General features: G+C 35.3%; 1 protein-coding gene across 5 annotated transcripts in view; it reads right to left on the reverse strand.

Annotated features, from left to right (window-relative positions):
- The window catches only part of LOC101344199 (protein argonaute-3), a 194,706-nt gene that overhangs the window by 57,437 nt on the left and 117,636 nt on the right, over positions 1–19,633 (reverse strand). For all 5 annotated transcript variants that reach the window (XM_004371946.2, XM_023727236.1, XM_023727237.1 and 2 more), the window contains one exon: positions 4,054–4,188. In XM_004371946.2, coding sequence (XP_004372003.1) covers positions 4,054–4,188 — 135 coding nt within the window. The remainder of the gene's footprint in view (positions 1–4,053; positions 4,189–19,633) is intronic.

Consider the following 19,633-nt stretch of genomic DNA (forward strand, 5'->3'; position numbering starts at 1 on the left):
CCTGAAGTACAAAAAAAAAAAAGGACACGTTAAGAAAAAAAAAAAAAAAGATATTCTATAACCTTCTAAGTATGTGACATTGAAAAGCCAGTAATCACGCACTAGTTGAAGATCAGAATTTCATAAGGCTGAAGAAGGAAGTGCTTCAAAGATTTATAAAGCAGGGAGAAAAAAATCCTAGGCCCTTATAACAGAACTGGAATGGCAATTTAATTGAAGCATAATATAGTGCCTCTTGCTGTTGACTGACCCCTTTGAGATCTGATGAAAGAAATAAACTCTCAGCAACAAACACCTACTCCTCACTTATCCACTATCTCGTCCAATAGTTCACATTTACAACAGCAAAAAATCTACTATCCAACTATTTTGTGTATTAATGACATACATCTGACAGTAATGAACACTGAGGCGCAAGGCAAGAGTTGCACTGTCTGTGAGAATCGAAGTTACGTATCAACTTGGCTGGGTCATGATGCTCAGTGGTGTGCCAGTTATGTAATGACGTAATTTGGCAGTAATGCAATGATGTAGTCCCCCTCCATTTTTGCATAACGAACTGGTCTTTGGAACCTAACCATGTTGATAAGTGAGGAGTGGGTGTATACATAATTTAGCCTATGACTGTAGGTATTCCTGGATCCCTACAGCCTATCTGTGGATCCTAGGGGTTGGAAGATCCCAGGCCTGCTCTACAAAGTGAAGCAGTGGGCCTTAAACCATGGGTTGAAATTCTTTGGGATCAATTTTCTTCAGCAGTGCTATCCAGTAAAATTTTCTGAAATGATAGAATGTTCTATATTCATGCTAACACAGTAATCACTGGCAACATGTGGTTACTAAGCACATGGTTTTGGTTGGTGTGACGGACAAACAGAATTTATAATTTTACTTATTTTTAATTTAATTAGCTACATGTGGCTAGTATTGGACAGTGCAGTCTTGGAGCTACCTAACAAAGAGTTAACAGACACAGTGGTTACTGGTCACAGATCAGCAACCCCATTTCTAAAGTTTGGCCTAGACTCCAAAAGAGGAAAGTTTGAAAAGTGGTAGATGGAGGGCAACTTTTAGCTCCCTGACAGAATTTATGATTATTACTCTTTGTATTATTTCCCTTTTATATTTGTGAATCCTCCAGTGCACTGGTTATCAATTGCTGGCAGTTTTGCCCCCACGGGACATTTGATAATGTCTGGAGACACTCTTGATTGTCATGACTGGGGGACACTATTTGCATCTAGTGGGTGGAGGTCAGGGATACTGGTAAGTATTCTATAATGCACAGGACAGTCCCTTTCCCTCTAACAAAGAATTATCTAGCCCATAATGTCAACAGTGTTGAGACTGAAAAACCCTGCTATAAACAAAACAAAACAAACCCATTGCTGTTGAGTCAATTCCAACTCATAGCGACCCTATAGGACAGACTAGAACAGCTCCATAGGGTTTCTAAGGAGTGGCTGGTAGGTTCAAACTGCCGACCTTTTGGTCAGCAGTCATAGCTCTTAACCACTGTGCCACCAGGGCTCTCTACCCCGCTATAGTGTGAGAAGCATTCCTAACTGAATCAGGAAGAAGTAGTTTTTTATTAGTAATTATGAACAAAACTAAAATTGCAGACCAATTAGAGAATTTACTATGCTTCTATAATATAAAGGAATGAGAAAATAAAAATACTATAATGGATAGTCCTTATAAGAAGGTAATACCAACATATGAAGTAAGCAAGACAGAAAAAAATTATATTTAGGGGAAAAACAAAACAAAAAAATTTTTTAACAAATTTCTGTTATTTATACTGCTCAGCAATTTATTTTCAAGTCCTCTCTTGAATTAAAAAAATTATTAATAAGGTTCTGCAAGCCTACTAAATAAGCTTTTACCAAAAATAAATTGGTATTTTTATATACATATGGCACTTTTACCATACATTTCCTCCAACAGTTCTGCTGTTTAACTACTAGACAAAGAAACTATCCCCACGTTATTATTAAACATTTAGGAAAACAGTCTGACGGGAATAAAATTAATATACTAAGAAAATATATTCATTATAGCACACTATGTATCAATGCTTAACAGCTATCATAAAATTCCTCATGCCAGCTAAAATTAAACCCAAATAAACAGCACAGAACATATAACTTGAATTTTCTCGAATTACTGTGATAGGAATACACGATGTACTTTAAAAATTCCTCTTTAAAAAAGCCTTCATGACTTTGAAGGGGGGAAAAAATCATCAGTTTGTCAATTAAATCCAACCCAGGTTTTTCTACCCCAAATCTAGGACAATAGGCACCTAAGAATTAGGCCCAAATCCAGGGGTTAGCAAAAAGCTGAAATTTTTAAAAAATGGACTAGATAATTCTCTCCCCAGGTCCCTCCCCAAACCCTCCAGCCAACCAGAAAAAAATTTTAGATTTAAGAAATCAAATATTTAACCTATAAACTTGGCTTTACCTTCACTATAACATCAACTTTATAATGCTTTCTAGTCATTTTTTCAGTCATTTCTTTGGGCCCCTGAGCAGTTGAAGTTAAGATCGAGTCCATGCTCTTCGGGCAGCAGTTGAATCCTTGTTCTGTATCTTGTATTTTCTGTGATAGAGTGGTGATATGAGTTGATTGCATAGTTACCGCAAAATAATGTAAGTGATTTCATGATATCAGAGGTGGTAACTAAGCAGCAACTCCACTGGAAACCATGGCATTTAGATGATCACATATTAATGGTATTGGTAATGCACTACCTGCAGACAGTGCTAACTGTGCAGTTAATACAGATTATGAAAGGACAATGGTATGGTTGCAAAACAGTTATATATAACAGTTTCTTATTTTGGCACTTAAGCAACTTGAGAAAAATGGATGCTTATTTTCAAAGAAGGACGGGCTTTCCTTTTAATGTTTTATTACAATGACTCTCTCTCTCCTGGTTACGGAATGGCAAAGAATGAATGATTACTGGAGCAAGCAGGATGTATTCAGCTACTCTAATTGATTTTGGGAATCTGAAAGATGGTCAGTGAATAAACTTGAATGCTTCATTCAAACCACAAGCTGAAAATTATCTGCAACGAATAGATACAATCTTAAAAATAAAATAGCATAATTACTTCTGGCTATTTAAGATCTAACACTTAATATAAATAGAATTTACACTATTCACTATGACTAGAGAGAACTTTTTTTTACATGTTTAAATAATAAAAAACTAAATACAGTGGAGTCACATCATACATGAGGATTGGGTTCTAAAGTTATAAACAAGGCAAAATTGTACATAAAATTATTCTTGAAAAATCCCTTAAATTGCTAATAAAGTACAGTACATGTGGGTTTGGATATAAAACAATACATTATATTTAAATGAGTAGAGAAATGTACTTTACATAAAGAGTAAATACATACAAAACATAACTTCTAGAATGCTATTAAAATGATTTCTTTTTCTTTTTCAGAGATTATGTATAGATGAATCTATGTAAGTTAAGTGTATATATGATGCAACACCACGGTACAAACTTTAGCAACAAAGTAAAATAGGCAGGATTAATAGTCATCTCTATAACATACATTATGCTCCAGCTCTAGAGTAACCCATGAAACAGGCTAGTTCCATATCCATAAATTTTCAAAAGGATAAAATAAATAAACATCATTTCAGAAAAACAAGGAAGTCATTATATTAGAATATGTTCAAAGACTGATTCTTGTTCTGAAATAGCAATGGTTTTGGAATAAGCTTCTTACTTTTAACAGTATTACAGAAGCATTTTCCCACGAGACACTTACCCCTTCAGCTAGTAAGGGAAAGTATTAACAAAAAATTCAGCTGGTATTGTACTAATTCCATTATTTAGCATTTCTTTCATTCAAACATTACCTAAGATGTTATAGTTATAAATTTAACGTAACATTTTATAATTGGTCTGCATTTTTACTTATGATATTATATAGATTTTGATTGAAAAGAAACATTCCAATAAAAGTTTGTTATAACTATGCATTTTATAGTTAAGTTGTTCCAAATGCTAATTAATTCACCTTTTATCTCTTTGGTGAATTTTACCCGATGAGAATCAGTCAGAGGTCTTGGTTGCTCATCAATGTTATGAATGTCAAGAACTTCACACATGAACTGAATTACAGGTTGTGCTTTGTAGAAGGCAGTGGCAGAAACTAAGAAGAAAAACACAAATAGTAAAAATTAATATTTTCCTTAAAAAAATTCAGAAACTTCATCTTAGGCTCCATGATAATCAACTATCTGTAGAATTAAAATGATCTTTTATATATATTTATGTAGCTTGTATGTATGTACATATGTATGTGTTATATATATCTGTGTGTGTACGTATGCATGTATGTGTGTCTGTATGTATATATATGGAAACCCTGGAGGTGTAGTGGCTAAGAGCTATGGCTGCTAACCAAAGGGTCGGCAGTTCGAATCCACGAGGCGCTCCTTGGAAACCCTATGGGGTGGTTCTACTCTGTCCTATAGGGTCGCTATGAGTTGGAATCGACTCGACAGCAATGGGTTTGGTTTGGTTTACGTATATATATATAAAATTTTCAAAACTAAACAAAGTTTCAATTTGACCTCTGTTTGATTGGAAGAGAGTCACAAGAAAAGAGGCCAAATACTACGGTTTTTATAATCTATCTCCCTCATCATGGCAAATAAATCATTCCATTCTCTACTACATGTACAGAGAAGTTTTCCTTGCTGTTAGACAAGGCCTGTAAAAGGACAAAGAAGGCCAGAGACAGATCAGAAGGACAGGTATTCTTTCTTAAACAAGGCTTTCCATGACACCCCAGACTGTTTACCTATTCTAGTGAAAGTTTCCCATGCCTTGTTACAGATTTGAGAAGACAGTGGTACTTATTTAAAACTGCTGGTGCTAATTCAAGCTGCAGGTAGTAACACTAAGGGACATCTGCCCAGTGTTATCAAGCTACAGTTGGTGGTTTTCTAACAGGCAACTAGCATGTTTTCCTCACCTTGGGTTTTGGAACTGGAAGAGCTTCCGAGTGGTCAGTAAATCACCACCACTCGTTTATTAAAACACATACTTACTGACAGCTTTTATGTGCTAAACCAAAACCAAATCAGTTGCCGTTGAGTTGCTTCCGACTCATGGAGACCCTGTGCATGGCAGAGTAGAAGTGCACCCCATGGGGTTTTCATGGCTGGGACCTTTTGGAAGTAGACTGTCAGGCCTTTCTTTGAGGCAGCTTTGGGTGGGTTGAATCACCAACCTTTTGGTTAGTAGCCAAATGCTTAACTCTTTGTGATACTCAGGGACTCCTTTTACGTGCTAGGCACTGTATTAAGGCACTAGGGATACAGTGAAATATAAAACCAAGGCAGGCAATAAACCACATGTGATCATGTTATTTTTTCTACTCAAAAAACATGCTCACTGTCTGTTGAGCTAAGTGTAAATTTTTTGTATGGTGTGCTTTCTCTCCCTCTCCTTGGGCATGCTGACCATCTGTGAGCTAAGTGTAAATTTTCTGTATGATGCTCTTTTTCTCCATCTTCTGGGACATGCCTGCAGTCTGCTAAGTGTAAATTTTTTGTATGGTGCTCTTTCTCTCACTCTCTTTAGTTTAGAATTAAAAGTCCTCCATAAAATGTCTCTCGCCTCTGGAAAAATATTTATCAAGGCTTTAACAGCGGTAATCTCAGAGTATGTGTGGGTAGTGGGGCTTACCGTGGGTATTTTTTATTTTCTTCTTTTCTATTTTTATCTTTAAATCTTCATTATTTTTGTAGTGAGCACTATTACGTTTTATTATAGAAAATATATGCGAATGAAGACTCATCATAAAAAATTCAAACAATAGAGGTATACAGAGCAAAGATCCTCTTCATTCCCAACCCCATCTCCTCACGTATCTTTAGGAACTAATATTGTTAGTAGTTATGTATACATACTTGTCCTTTTACTATGCATTTGCATAGATAAAAATGTACATGCAATTTTTTTTACAAGAAATCAGATGATAAATGCTCCATGACTTTTTATTTTATTTTTTAAATTAACAATATGTCTTAGAGGTCTCTCCATGTCAGTATACAGACCTCATTCTTTTTAATGGTCCCATACTCCACAGTATGAGTGCATGATAATTAAGTGAATATATACTTCCTCCTTTTCTTAAAAAAAAAGAATCACAAATGGTAAAATATTAGAAACACTATTCTGGGCTTTGATTTTTTTCTTTCATTATTAGATATAGAGCTATATGTACTAACTATGAAACAATATCATTCTTTTTCATGGCTGCAGGATATCCCATTGTAGGGATGTACTATGTACCCTTAATGATGAACACTTATGTTGGTTTTGTTTTTTTAATACTACAAAAATATTCCAATGAACATCCTGACATATATATTTTGTAGAATTTAAAAGGAATTGATACTCATTTGGAAACTTTCATCCAAATAGGTTTTAGAAATACTCCCACAGAGACTGATAAGATTGTAATAGCATTATGGATATCTTATTGAAATCTACAGTAGCTTTTAAAGTGTAAACATTGTAACATATTATTCTATTGAGAAAACGTGGGAATATAGTTGTGTGTAAAAAAAAAAAAAAAAAAAAAGTCTGGCAGGATACATACCAAATTCATGTGTTCATATTGTTTAAGTTCTTAAAATAAGCACAAATTATCTCTAGGCTAATTTTTAAAAAGTAAATAAGGAAAATAAATATATGGTGAATAACATGCTTATTTTATTTTTCCTTTAATCCTACAAGTAAATTTTCTTGGGTAGATTATCATAATACTAACATCCATAACTAAAGTTTTTCATATCACAGAGTTGTAATTACTAAACAAACATGCTAGAATTATTTCTCCTGTTTAACTCACTCTTCTACTATTTTCCCCTACTGGTAATCCCACTAGTCTTCTTATCATTTTACTGTTTATGATCCTCTCTACAGGAAAGTGGGCATTTGAGGCAAAAATTAACTTTAGTAATAAAAAGTTCTTGCAAAAGACAGGTTAAAATCAGTGAATTAGTGAATTTCAATGAACAAAGATCTACTTTATCCATCTGCTGAGTCCTCAACATTTTATAAACCTACATGTATGTGCATTTTATTCCTTCTTCCCCTTCACAAATCAGCTAATTTTTATTGAAAACGTAATGTTTACATTTAACAATCTATTAATAAAATACAACACATTAACATATTAAAGAAAATAAGCATAGATCACTTTCATAGATGACAGTCACAAAAAAGCATTTGCTAAAATTCAGCACCACAGCAAATATAGCTCTTACTGTACTGGGACGAGAAGGAAACTTCTGTAATCTGTAAATTTATCTACCAAAAATATATAGTAAACGCAACTTCATTTACTAGGAAGCCCTTGCTAGCATAGTAAGGCAAGTAAAGAGAAATAAAAGAAGGATTGGAAAGGGAGAAAAAATTACTATTTTTTACAACATCACTGTCTATATAGAAAACCTCATAAAATCTACAGATAAATTATCAGAATTAATAAGAGAGTTCAGCAAGGTTGCTAGATTTAAGATAAACATACAAAAATAAGTTACATTCTTATACACGAACAACAAATTTAAAATGTAATTTAAGAAAGATACCATTACAATTACAACAAAAATTACAAGGCACTTGGGATGAAATCTAAACAAAGGATCAGTAAGACTGACAGAATAAATATTACTGAAAGACGTTACAGAAGATCTAAACATATGAAATAATATGCTCTATTCATGTAAACTATTTCCAACTTAATTTGCAAATTCAAAGCTATTTCAATCAAAATACCAACAGGGCTTTTAAGTACTCCCCTCTCTCCCTGGAACTTGAGAAGCTAACACTAAAATTAACATGAAACAGCAATGAGACAAAAACAGCCAAGACAACTTTTAAGAATAAGGTCTGCCCTATCAGACATCAAGATTTGTTATAATGCTATTTGTTATGTATGGCTAATGTTATATGTCAACTTGGTTAGGCTATGATTCTCAGTGGTTTGGCAGACACTATACAATCCCCTTCCATTTTGTGAACTGATGCAAGCAGCCAATCAATTGGAAGGGGAGTTTCCTTGGGGGCGTGGCCTGCATCCAGTATATAAGTCAACGATCTGGCGAAGCTCACTCTCTTTTCTCAATCCTGTACCCTTCTTATCGCTTGACCTCTGGTTCTTGGAATGTAAGCCTGCAGAAGCCTCCAGACTGCTGCTTGACCTTCAGATTTTGGATTCACCAACCCCCGCAACCCCATGAGCCAGCAAAGGCCTCTAGCCTGCCACCTGATCTGCAAGTTTTAGGTTCTTCAGCCCCTGCAACCACGTGAGCCAGAAGAGGTCTTCAGCCTGTTGTCTGACACACGGAGTTGGACTTGCCAGCCCCCACAACTGTGTAAGCCATTTCCTTGAAGAAAATTTCTCTCTATATATACCTATATGTGCTTCACTGATTTTGCTCCTCTAAAGAACCCAGACTAAGATACTATTCAAATCAAGAGATTGTGGGGACAGACACATAGACCAGCAAAACAGATGTGAAAGCCTACCTCATACTATATACAAAAACAAATTCTTATTCAGAGAACTAAATATGAGACGAAAAGCAAATATTTAGAGGAAAATATAGACTATATGATCTTGGAGGTAGGGAAGAATTTAAAATACAAAATCTACAAACCATAAAAATTAAAAAAAAAATGACACCATAAACAAAGTTAAAAAAAAAAAGTTATAGCTTAGTAGAAGATATCTGCAATATGTACAAGAAAGGATTAATATGCAGAATATGTAAACAGTTCCTATAAATCAAGACAATAAAACAGTAAAAAGTAGCAAAGGATATGAGCAGATATTACACAGAAGAAAATCTAAACAGCAAAAAATAGGAAATTTCACTAATTATCTTTACTTGTAATAAAGGAAACATATATAAAAACAATATTGAGCCACCATTTTACATCCATCAAGAATGGCAAAAAAATTTTGAGACTAGTAATACCAACTTGACAACAAGACACAGGGAGAATGAAAGCTCTCACTACCTTTTAGCAGAAGATTAGACAGGCCTATAAAATAAACAATAACACACGAGGAACGTGCTTGTTAAGTTCAATCGAGTATATGGGACCAAATGGGCAACACCTGTCCAAAAGCAAAGACGAGAAGGCAGGGAAGGACAGGAAAACTGAACGAATGGACAAGGGGAACCCGGGGTGGAAAGGGAGACAGTGCTGACAGATTGTGGGGATTGCAACTAATGTTACAAAACAATCTGTGTACACATTTTTGAATGAGAAACTAATTTGCACTGTAAACTTTCACCTAAAGCACAATTTAAAAAACAAAAAAAACCACACAATTATACTTTAATGTACACATACTACCTCCTGAGAGGTAGATACCTGCCTCAATTTTACAGGTTTACTTCCATGGGTCAGAAGTTATAAGAACAGAAATTATCACGAGCACTGATCACATAAATGTCTTGTTATGGTAATAATCAGTGTGTACTTTATCTCCTTTAGTCACAGGCCACATCAAACATCTTTGCATTTCCTGCATCACCTACCAGAATATACACAGTACTCAGGAAATATTTATAAGTTGATAAAATATTGTTTTATTTTTTCTGTTTTTTAAGTAAGATATCATGTATTTACCAAAGTGTATAAAATAAAACATAAATGTGCCACTTAACAGATGGAACTACCAATCAGATCAAGAGCTCAATATTGCCAGCATCCCAGAAGCCTCCTCCTGAGGCCCTTCCAACTCTAACATTCCCTCTCCTGTAAAGGTAACTGCACCCTGACTTCTATGGTAATCACTTCCTTTTCAACATAAGTACACATTCCCAAATACGAGTTTTCCTAGCTCTTAAATTTTATACAACTGAAAAACAACATGTAATCTTTTTAAAAATGTATTTATTATTATCTTTTTGAGACTTTCACTGAAGATTGTTTTTGACTCATCCACAGTTAATTAAATGTAACTAGTTTCTTCATTTTCATTAGTGTGTAACACACTGTTGAAGACATACACAATTTATCCACTCTTAAAGGTGGTGGAGATTTGAGTTGTTAGCTTCCTTTGGCTATTATGAATAACGCTATGAACATTCTTATACATGTCTTTTTGATTAACACACTCACAAATTTCTCTAATAGGGTAGGCGATATCAAGGAGTGGAACTGCTCTGTCAAGAGGGATGTGTATTTCTAATTTTCTTAGATAATGCCAAACTATCTTCTAAAGGGGTTTTATGACTGATCCTTCCACAGCATAAGTCACTGTTGTGTCAAATTTTCACCAACTGTTAGTATTGTCAGTCTTGAATTTTAGCCATTTTGGTGGGTGTGTAGTGATATCTCATTTTTAAAAAACACTTCTGAGGTATAACTCATATATATGCATTCTAAGTGTAAAATTCAATGATTTTGATAAATCTACACATCTATGCTATTACCAGAGTCTCTGGATGGTACAAATTGTTGGCGTGCTCAGTTGCTAACCGAAAGGTTGGCAGTTCATGCCATCCAGATGTGCCTCGGAAGAAAAGCTTGGCCATCTACTTCCAAAAGATCAGCACTGAAAATCCTAATGGAGCACAATTCTACTCTGACACACATGGGGTTGGAGTTAACTCAACGACAACTGGTTATACTATTACCACCCATATTAAGACAGAACATTTCAATCATCCCAGAAAGTTCTTTCCTGCCCCTCTGTAATCATGGGTACTTTGTAATCCTCCCACATCTTATCTGATTTCTTTCATAACAGATTAACTAGTTCCAGAATCTCATATAAATGCAATCATACCATATGTACCATTTTGTGTCTGTTTTTTTGGCTAAACTCAGTAATTGAGAATTATCCATGCTGTTGTATTATACGTTAGCAGTTTGTTCTTTTTAATTGCTGAGTAGCATTCCATCGAATGAAGGACATAACTTGTTTCTCTATTTACCTGTTGTTGGAGATTTGTTTCCAGGTTCCAGCTATTATAAACATGTAAACATACATGTACAAATCTTTGTGTGGACATATATGCTCATTTTTCTTAGGTAGATCGGTCAGTAGAACTGGTGGTTCATTTGGTGAGTGAATGTTTAACTTTAAAAGGAACTGCCAAACTATTTTTCAAAGTGTTTGTACCATTTTACACTCCTACCGTTTCCAGTTGCTCTACATCCTTGTAAACACTTGGTGTTGTCAGTCTCTTTAACTCAGTGGCATAATACACTGTGGATGTGAAGTGCTATCTCACTGTGGTTTTAATTTACATTTTCTGGAATACCAAAGATGTAGAGTATCTTCTCAAGTACTTATTGGCCATTCATATATCTTCTTTTGTGAAGTGTCTGTTCAAGTCTTTTGCCCATTTTTTCCCCCTTCATGTCCTCTAAGTTGTATAAGTTCTTCATATAATTTAGATACAAATCTTTTGCAAAGGTATATGCTTTCTCCCAGATATAGCCTGCCTTTTCGTTTTCATAACAGTGTTTTTAGGAGGTTTTAATTTTTAAAAAGTTTCTGACTTATTAAGAAAATTTTGCCTACTCCATGGACATGAATATTTTTCCTGTTCTCGCCTAGAAAATTTCCAGTTTTAGTTTTGTTCTGTGATACACTTTGAATTAATTTTTCTGTGTGGTGTGAAGCAGGAGTTTATATTTTTTTCATACAAACAACCATTTGTTCCAACATCATTTATTGAAAAGACTATCCTCTTCTCATTGAACTATGTTGGTCCCTTTGTCGAAAATAAACCAATACCTGAGTAGGTCTATTTCTGTAGTTATTCTGTACATTGACTTACATGTCTATCTTTACCCCAATATCACACTGCTTTGATTACTGTAGCTTTATACCATGTCTTGAAATAAGAACTTTGTTCTTCCTCAAAATGTTTACGATCATTCTAGGTCCTTTCATTTCCATATAAATTTTCGAATCAGCTTGTCAACTTATACCAAAAAAAAAAAAAAAAAAAAAAAAGCCGAATGGAATTGTGTTGAGTCTAGATATCAACTTGGGGAGAAATGACATCTTCACAATTTAAGTCTTCCTGTTCAAAACTATATTTATATACATCTTTAACTTTCTCGGAAACTCTAGTGGCGTAGTGGTTAAGAGCTACGTCTGCTAACCAAAAGGTCAGCAGTCTGAATTCACCAGGAGTTCCCTGAAACTCTATGGGGTAGCTCTATAGGGTCGCTGTGAGTCAGAACTGACTCAACGGCAACACGTTCATTTTTCTTTTTTTTTTTTAACTTTTTTAGTAATGTTTTGTAGTTGTCAGTGTAGAGGCCTTGCACATTTTTCTTTAAATTTATTCTTAATTATTTCACTTTTTTTGATATTATTACAAGTGTTTTTTTCTTTTCATTTTTTCCAATTGTTGAGTGCAGGTTATTTATTCTTGTTATATTGCTAGGGCTGATTTTTGTATATGGAACTAGTATCCTGTGACCCTGCTAAATTAATCTATTAGTTCTAATTGAGCTTATCATTATTTTTTGTAAATTCCTTAGGATATTTTTGGTAAACTACTTGGCTGCTAGTTTTATTTTCTTCCTTTACAATATATGCCTTTTGTTTCTTTTTCTCGTCTCACTGCACTGGCTAGGACCACCAGCATGATGTTGAATAGAAGGGGTGAGAGCAAGCATCCTTGCCTTGTTCTTCATCTTAGAGCATTTTCACCATGTAAGTATGATGATGCTGGTGCATTTTTCTAAATGCTTTTATCAGGTTGAAGATGTTTCCTTTTATTGCTATTTTGTTGAAAATTTTTATCATGAGAATGCTGAAATGTGTCAAACGATTTTTCTGTCTTTTGAGAGGACTATATGTTTCTTATTATTCTGTCAGTGAGGTAAATTACACTGATTGCTTTTCGAATGTTAAACCATTCATGGGACAAAACCTCTTGATCATGATGTATTATCCTTTTATATACTGCTAGATTCTATCTGCTAATATTTTGTTAAGGATGTTTGCATCCATGTTCATGAAGAATATTGGTCTGTAATTTCTTCTTCTTTTTTGTAATGTCTTTTATCAGGTATTACCATGAGAGGTATACTTGTCTCATAAAATTAGTCTGAAAGTCTTTCCTTCTCTATTTTCTAAAAAGAATTTGTGAAAGGTTGGTATTATTTTTTCCTTAAATGTTAGATAAAATTCACCAGTGAAATCATTTGGAAGCCTAGAGTTTTGTTTTGTTTTTGTGAGAAGGGATTATGAATTCAATTTCTTTGATACAGGGCTATTCAGATTTTCTTCTTTTTGACTCACTTTGTCTGTTTCATTTAAGTCATCAAATTAATAGGCATAAAGTTGTTCATAATGTTCCCTTTCAATTCTGAAGGATCTTCAGTGATATCCCCTCTTTACTTCTGATATTGTAATTGCTTTTTTCTATTTTTCTTAATTAGTCTTGCTAGGAGTTTTATCAATTTTATTTTTTCCCCCAAAGACCAACTTTTGGCTTCATTCATTTTCTATACCGTTTGTTTTCTAATTAATTAATTTCTGCTCTAATTTTTATTACTTCTTACCTTCCATTTACTTTGGGCTTAATTTGCTCTTTTTTCCTAGCTTAAGATGGAAACTGTGTGTGGCAGTCAGCCTCCAAGACGGTCTCCAATGAGTCCTGGTTCCTTGGATTCATACCTTCATGTAGTCTCCTCCCACAAGGAATATAACTGATCTGTGTAACCAATAAACCACAAAACGAAACCCGTTGCCGTCGAGTCTATTCCGACTCAGAGTGACCCTACAGGACAGAGTAGAAACTGCCCCACAGAGTTTCCAAGGAGTGCCGGGTGGATTTGAACTGTTGACCTTTTGGTTAGCAGCTGTACTCTTAACCACTACGCCACCAGGGTTTCCGTGTAACCAATAGGATATTCTTAAAATGGTAGAATGTGATGTTCAATGATAGATCTGCAGCGTCTGCCTTGCTCTCTCATGGATTATTTGCTCTAGTGGAAGCCAGGTGCAATGCTGTGAAGGCACTTAACGCGCCCTACAGAGAGGTCCATGTAGCAAGGAACTGAGGCTTCCTGCCAATAGCCAGCAGTAACTTGTTACCATGTGAGTGAGCATCTTGGAAGTGGATCTCCCAGACCCAGTGAAGCCTTGAGATGACTGTAGCCCTGGCTGACATCTTGACGATAGCCTCTTGAGAAATACTGAACCAGAACCACCTAGCTAAGGCACTCCTGAGTTCTTGTTTGTTTGCTTTAAGTCACTAAGTTTTGGGATAATTTGTTATACAGTGATAAATAACCAATACAGATATAAAGCAATAAAGGCTTAATTGTCCATTTAAACATTTAGTAAGTATCTACTGTATCAGGGACTCCACTATGGATTATAATTTAGAGATGAACCAGACAAAGCCCCTGCTCTTTAAGAACAGATTCTAGGTTAAGATGTTAGATTAACCACGAACATTTTATTTTATTCATTCCTCCAATTCCACTATAACTATGGTAAGGAATTAAAAAAGAAAAAAAAGACATACATAAACCTGGGAAGGAGAACAGAACAGAAAATACATCAACATTTTGGAAGATATAAAACAAGTTGTAATTGATATAGCCAAAAAAACAAAAACAAAAAACCCGTTGCTGTCGAGTTGATTCTGACTCACAGTGACCCTACAGGACAGAGTAGAATACCCCATAGGGTTTCCGATGAGCGGCTGGTGGATTCAAACTGCCAACCTTTTGGCTGGCAGCCAAGGTCTTAACCACTGTGCCACCAGGGCTCCAAAATGACATAGCTGACCCCCCAAAAGAAATCCCAAACCAGCTGTGGGGAAAGATAACAACCAACTACATTTGCATTGTAGAATCCTCAAAAGGTGTAAGAAGTAACTCTGAAATGGTGGTAAAAAGGGTGGGAACAGTACAGTAAAATAAAGAGGAAAGCTATCTGAGAAGCAGGTGAAGCCCTAGATCCTCTCTGTAGCTCTGTATTACTGAACAACTGCCCTAACATCCAGCTTCCCAACATAAATCTGAAGGTTTATTTTCTGGAAAAAATAAAACAAAGGCTCTCTGTAAGGAGGATTCCAGGCACAGCGGAGGGCACAGGACTGTACCAAAAAAAAAAAAAAAAAACAACAGATTACATGATCATAACCATATTAAACGCTGAATGTAGAAACATCTCCCAGCCAGCATTCCCAACCTGGCTTTCATAATGCAGGCAATCAGACCCTTATACTTCAGGCAAGAGTTTGGAAGACTCACCTTTGGGTAACTTGAAAAGCACAAGAGGAAAGACTTTAAGATACTAACATTGTGGGTTTCCAACATCAGCCCACTGAAATCATCGTATGATATTCAAAGTCAACAAGTCCTACCAACGTTTTCAGAGCTTCTGGTCAGTGTTTTAGACTTTCACTGATCACAAGTAGATAACCAAGGATACTAGATACCTGAGGGAAGCTTCCAAAATGGAAAAGAGAGATCAAAACAAACAAAAAGAAATCTGGAGGAAACATAAGTATAAGCAGCAAGAAGAAAACTCCAAAAAAAATTATGCTCAGAGAGTTAAGATACTGCACCTGTGAAACAAGAACAGCATGTTGTAAAAAAAAAATCAGAAAATAAAGAACTATTAGACATTAAAAACATAACAGCAGAAATGAAAAAGTGAATAGAGGGTTAAAAGATGAAGTTGATGAAAATTTCCAGAAAATAAAGCAAAATAAGGACAGCAAAAAAAACGATATATACTTTAAAGGGGTGAATTTTATGGTATGTACATTAAACCTCAATAAAGCTGTTTTAAAAAATGGAGAGATGCTTTCAAAATTCTGAAAGAAAATTATTTGCAACACAGAATTCTATACTCAGTTATAACTATCATTTAAGCTTGGTGATAAAATAAGACATTTTCCAGTGTAAGGTGTCAAATATTTACATCTTGTATATTCTTTTCTCATGAAGCTTCTGAAAATTTATTAGAAGAAAAAGGACACAGGAAACAGGAGATAAATATAGGAGAAAGACAAATGGAATTTCCCAGGATGACAGTGAAGTGTGATCCTAAGAGGACAGTTGTGCACCAAATATAAACAGCATACTTAACCAGGCTGAAATAGTGTGACTCAAGAAACAGATTTCATGAAGGTTGTCACTGAGATGCCTATTGCCATTACACTGTCTTTCTTATGTGAGGATAGACTGCTGGGGTAAGCCTGACCCAGATATAATTACTTGACCTTGCTTGATGACCATCTGCTGATAAAGTTCCGGCCCTGCTGCCTGAATCAGCTGATGACTTTCATTTCACTCCAAAGAAATATTCTGCTTTGATCTACTTTTGAGAGTATTAATTTGAATATTAAAGAATCAAATTATTTCTTAATCTCAGAGATCTTATACCTGAACTCAAGAAGACACACACACGAAGCAAGCAAAACTGTGATTAATACACTACTTACTAGCAATCTGTTTTCCTTTCAAAGAAAGCATGTTCAGTGTGAAATTTTGATTCTAAAGCAAAGATAAATTACAACTAAACTCTATAAACCATTTATATATACTGACTACTTTTTCTAGGAACAAAATGAATAGTGAATGTTTTTACTGAGAAGTACAAGAAAGTAAATCAGAATAATCTTTCAACTTCAGAGGTCCTAAGTCTCACATTTGCCTGTCATGAATCTTGCTTCTTAAAGGATATAGTACAGAGCTGTGATTATTAAGGGTATAACATTTGGAATCAGACAAGTTGACCTCTACCATTTAAATATAAGCTGTGTGACCTTGGAGAAGTGACTTTCTATCTCTCAAATTCAGTTGGGGGCATCACCTAACTGACACAAACAACTAACAAACATCATATTCACTATGACGCTCTTAAAATGTGAGAATTACAATAATGAAATGCAAGTTGCAAATGGGTCTGGCCTCAAAGCAGGTTAAATAGAGAAATATTGTGCATTTCATCAAATCTAAGATGTCACTGATAATAAGATGAAACACTATTTTATGTATCCTTAACGAAGAAAATCCCTACTAATTAAACCAACATATCAATCGTAAGACATCTCCCAATTTCAGAGATGTTAAAATGTGAAAAAGAAGTTTTTTGAGCCTTAAATTGGTAAAATACAGTAAAGTTTCATTACATAGTTAAGACACTTAAATGCCACTAAAACAATACCACTGGTATTTAGTAGTATCAAGTACCACTAAAACAACCATTTTGAAGACAAGATAAAGTCACATAATTAGAAAGAACTAAATCATTCCCTTTCTTAGAGTACTTTTCCATACTTACCTCCACCACCAACTTCACCTAGCTCCCATCTATCACTTCTTCATGGAAACCTTCCTCAACCACTGAGACAAGAATGGATCCGTCTATTATAAGCTCCCACTGCACTCAGTACTTCTCCTTCGTAGTATTCATTGTATTTTTCTCAATGCCTGTCTTCTGTAGCTGATTTCAAGTTCAGTAATGACTGTTTTATTCATTGCAGTACAACAAGTGCAAGGGTTACAAAATCAAAATTCCACAGAAGCAAAGAAGGAAATATAAGCAAGTAAGGTGGTCAGTGCAATATTTTCACTCATCATTTTTCACAGCAGCATTACATTTTTTTTTGTATGTGTGTGTTCCTATATGTATTTATTCATATGATAAAGAAATGCAAAGAAGGACATGAAAGCTGTAAAACCGCTTTAAAGTTCATTCATTAACTTCTAAAAAGAAAGCCTTTCAAATTCTGAAAGACAAAGACTTAAAGGCATATTAAAGGAGTACACGGTGCACAAAAGTTCTTTTTAACTTTGACTAAGCAGCATTTTTAAAGGAAAAAACAGAAACCATCAGCTAAGACGTTGCAACACTGTCAATTAGAAAATTCACTTACAACTGATATGTCATTTGACTAATTCACAGAGAGGGAGGGGAAGGGAAGAAATTGGTGGTTGTGCCAGTATTTGTTGGCAAATTCTTTTTTTTTCTTTTGCCATCTCCATTTTCAGATTTATTGGCATAGTGCATTAATCGACTGAGATAAATGGGTAATATGACATACTAGTCATCTTTCATCCTGTATTAAATACAAAAATGTAAATTTCCAGTTTTGTGGATATTTAGTCATTTTATTTAAAAGTTGATTGCATGTTACAAAATTACTTCTGAAAAATTTTTTTTTTTGTGCTTTAGGTGAAAGGTTACAGCTCAATTTCTCATTCAAAAATTTATACATGTTTTGTGACACTGGTTGCAATCCTCACAATGTGACAGCATACTCCCTTTCCATTCAACCAGTTCCTGTCTCTTCCTGCCTTCTCATCCTGCTTTTGGACAGGAGCTGCCCATTTGGTCTTGTATATCTGACTAAACTAAGAAGCACCGTCCTCACATGTATTATTTTTTGTTTTATAGTCTTGTCTAATCTTTGTCTAAAAAGTGGGCTTCGGGAATGCTTTTAGTTCTGGGTTAACAGAGGGTCCGAGGGACACAGTTTTGGAGGTCATAGTTTCGCGGGTTCCTCCAGTCAGTCAGACCATTAAGTCTAGTCTTTTTACGTGAATTTGAATTCTGTTTTACATTTTTCTCCTATTCTATTCGGGACTCTCTGTTCTCTGTCAGGGTTGTCATTGGTGGTGGCCGGGCACCATCTAATTCTTCTGGTCTCAAGCTGGTGGAATCTCTGGTTCATCTGGTCCTTTAGTTCTTTTGGGCTAGTATTTTCCTTGCGTTTTTCGTTTTCTTCATTCTCCTTTGCTCCAAGTGGGGTGGGACCAATAGATATATCTTAGATGTGTTGCCAAATTCTGACTTACCCTTTGGTAGCTGCCAGTTGACAAAACTGACACTATTCAAAAACTTATGACTAGTCCCATTATTGAAAAAAAGAAAAGAAGAAATTGAGAGAGTCAGAGATACCTGAAAAAGATGTTCTTGGTTTTTCTATAGCAACTACCTGTGGCTGAGTACTCTGGGACACTTCTCTTCTGTGCACATCCCAGCAGCAAGTCCTGGACACTGCTTCTGTTTGCCATTCTGCTCATTCAGTTCACATGAGCAGCAGCACATTTTCTGGGCCCTCAGCTACACAATCCTCCTCATCTATTGTCTCACGCCAACATAAATTACACACACTTTAGAACAGGGTCTTATCCATAAATACTTAACAATTTTCATCTTCAAAGCACTGTGCAAGGATACTTGGCCTTACTTTGAGTTGCTGAGTATGCATGTCCAATCTTATTTTATGGCACAGTTTTTCTTACTAATTAAATTGTTGTTATAGTTATTAGTTGCTGTTGAATCAACTCCAACTCATGGTGACTCCATGCACAACAGAACAAAATCTTGCCTGGTCCTGTGCCATCCACACAATCGTTGGTATGCTCAAGTCCATTGTTGTGGTCACTGTGTATTCTGAGTGCCTTCCAACCTAGGGGGCTTACTTTCTAGCACTATACTGGGTAGGGGCGCCTTGGTGGTGCAGTGGTTAAGAGGTTAGCCGCTAACCGAAAGGTCAGCAGTTCAAATCACCAGCTGCTCCTTGGAAACCCGATGGGGCAGCTCTACTCTGTCCTAT

Source organism: Trichechus manatus, unplaced genomic scaffold (genome assembly GCF_000243295.1).
Source record: "Trichechus manatus latirostris isolate Lorelei unplaced genomic scaffold, TriManLat1.0 scaffold00015, whole genome shotgun sequence".
NCBI lineage: Eukaryota > Metazoa > Chordata > Mammalia > Sirenia > Trichechidae > Trichechus > Trichechus manatus.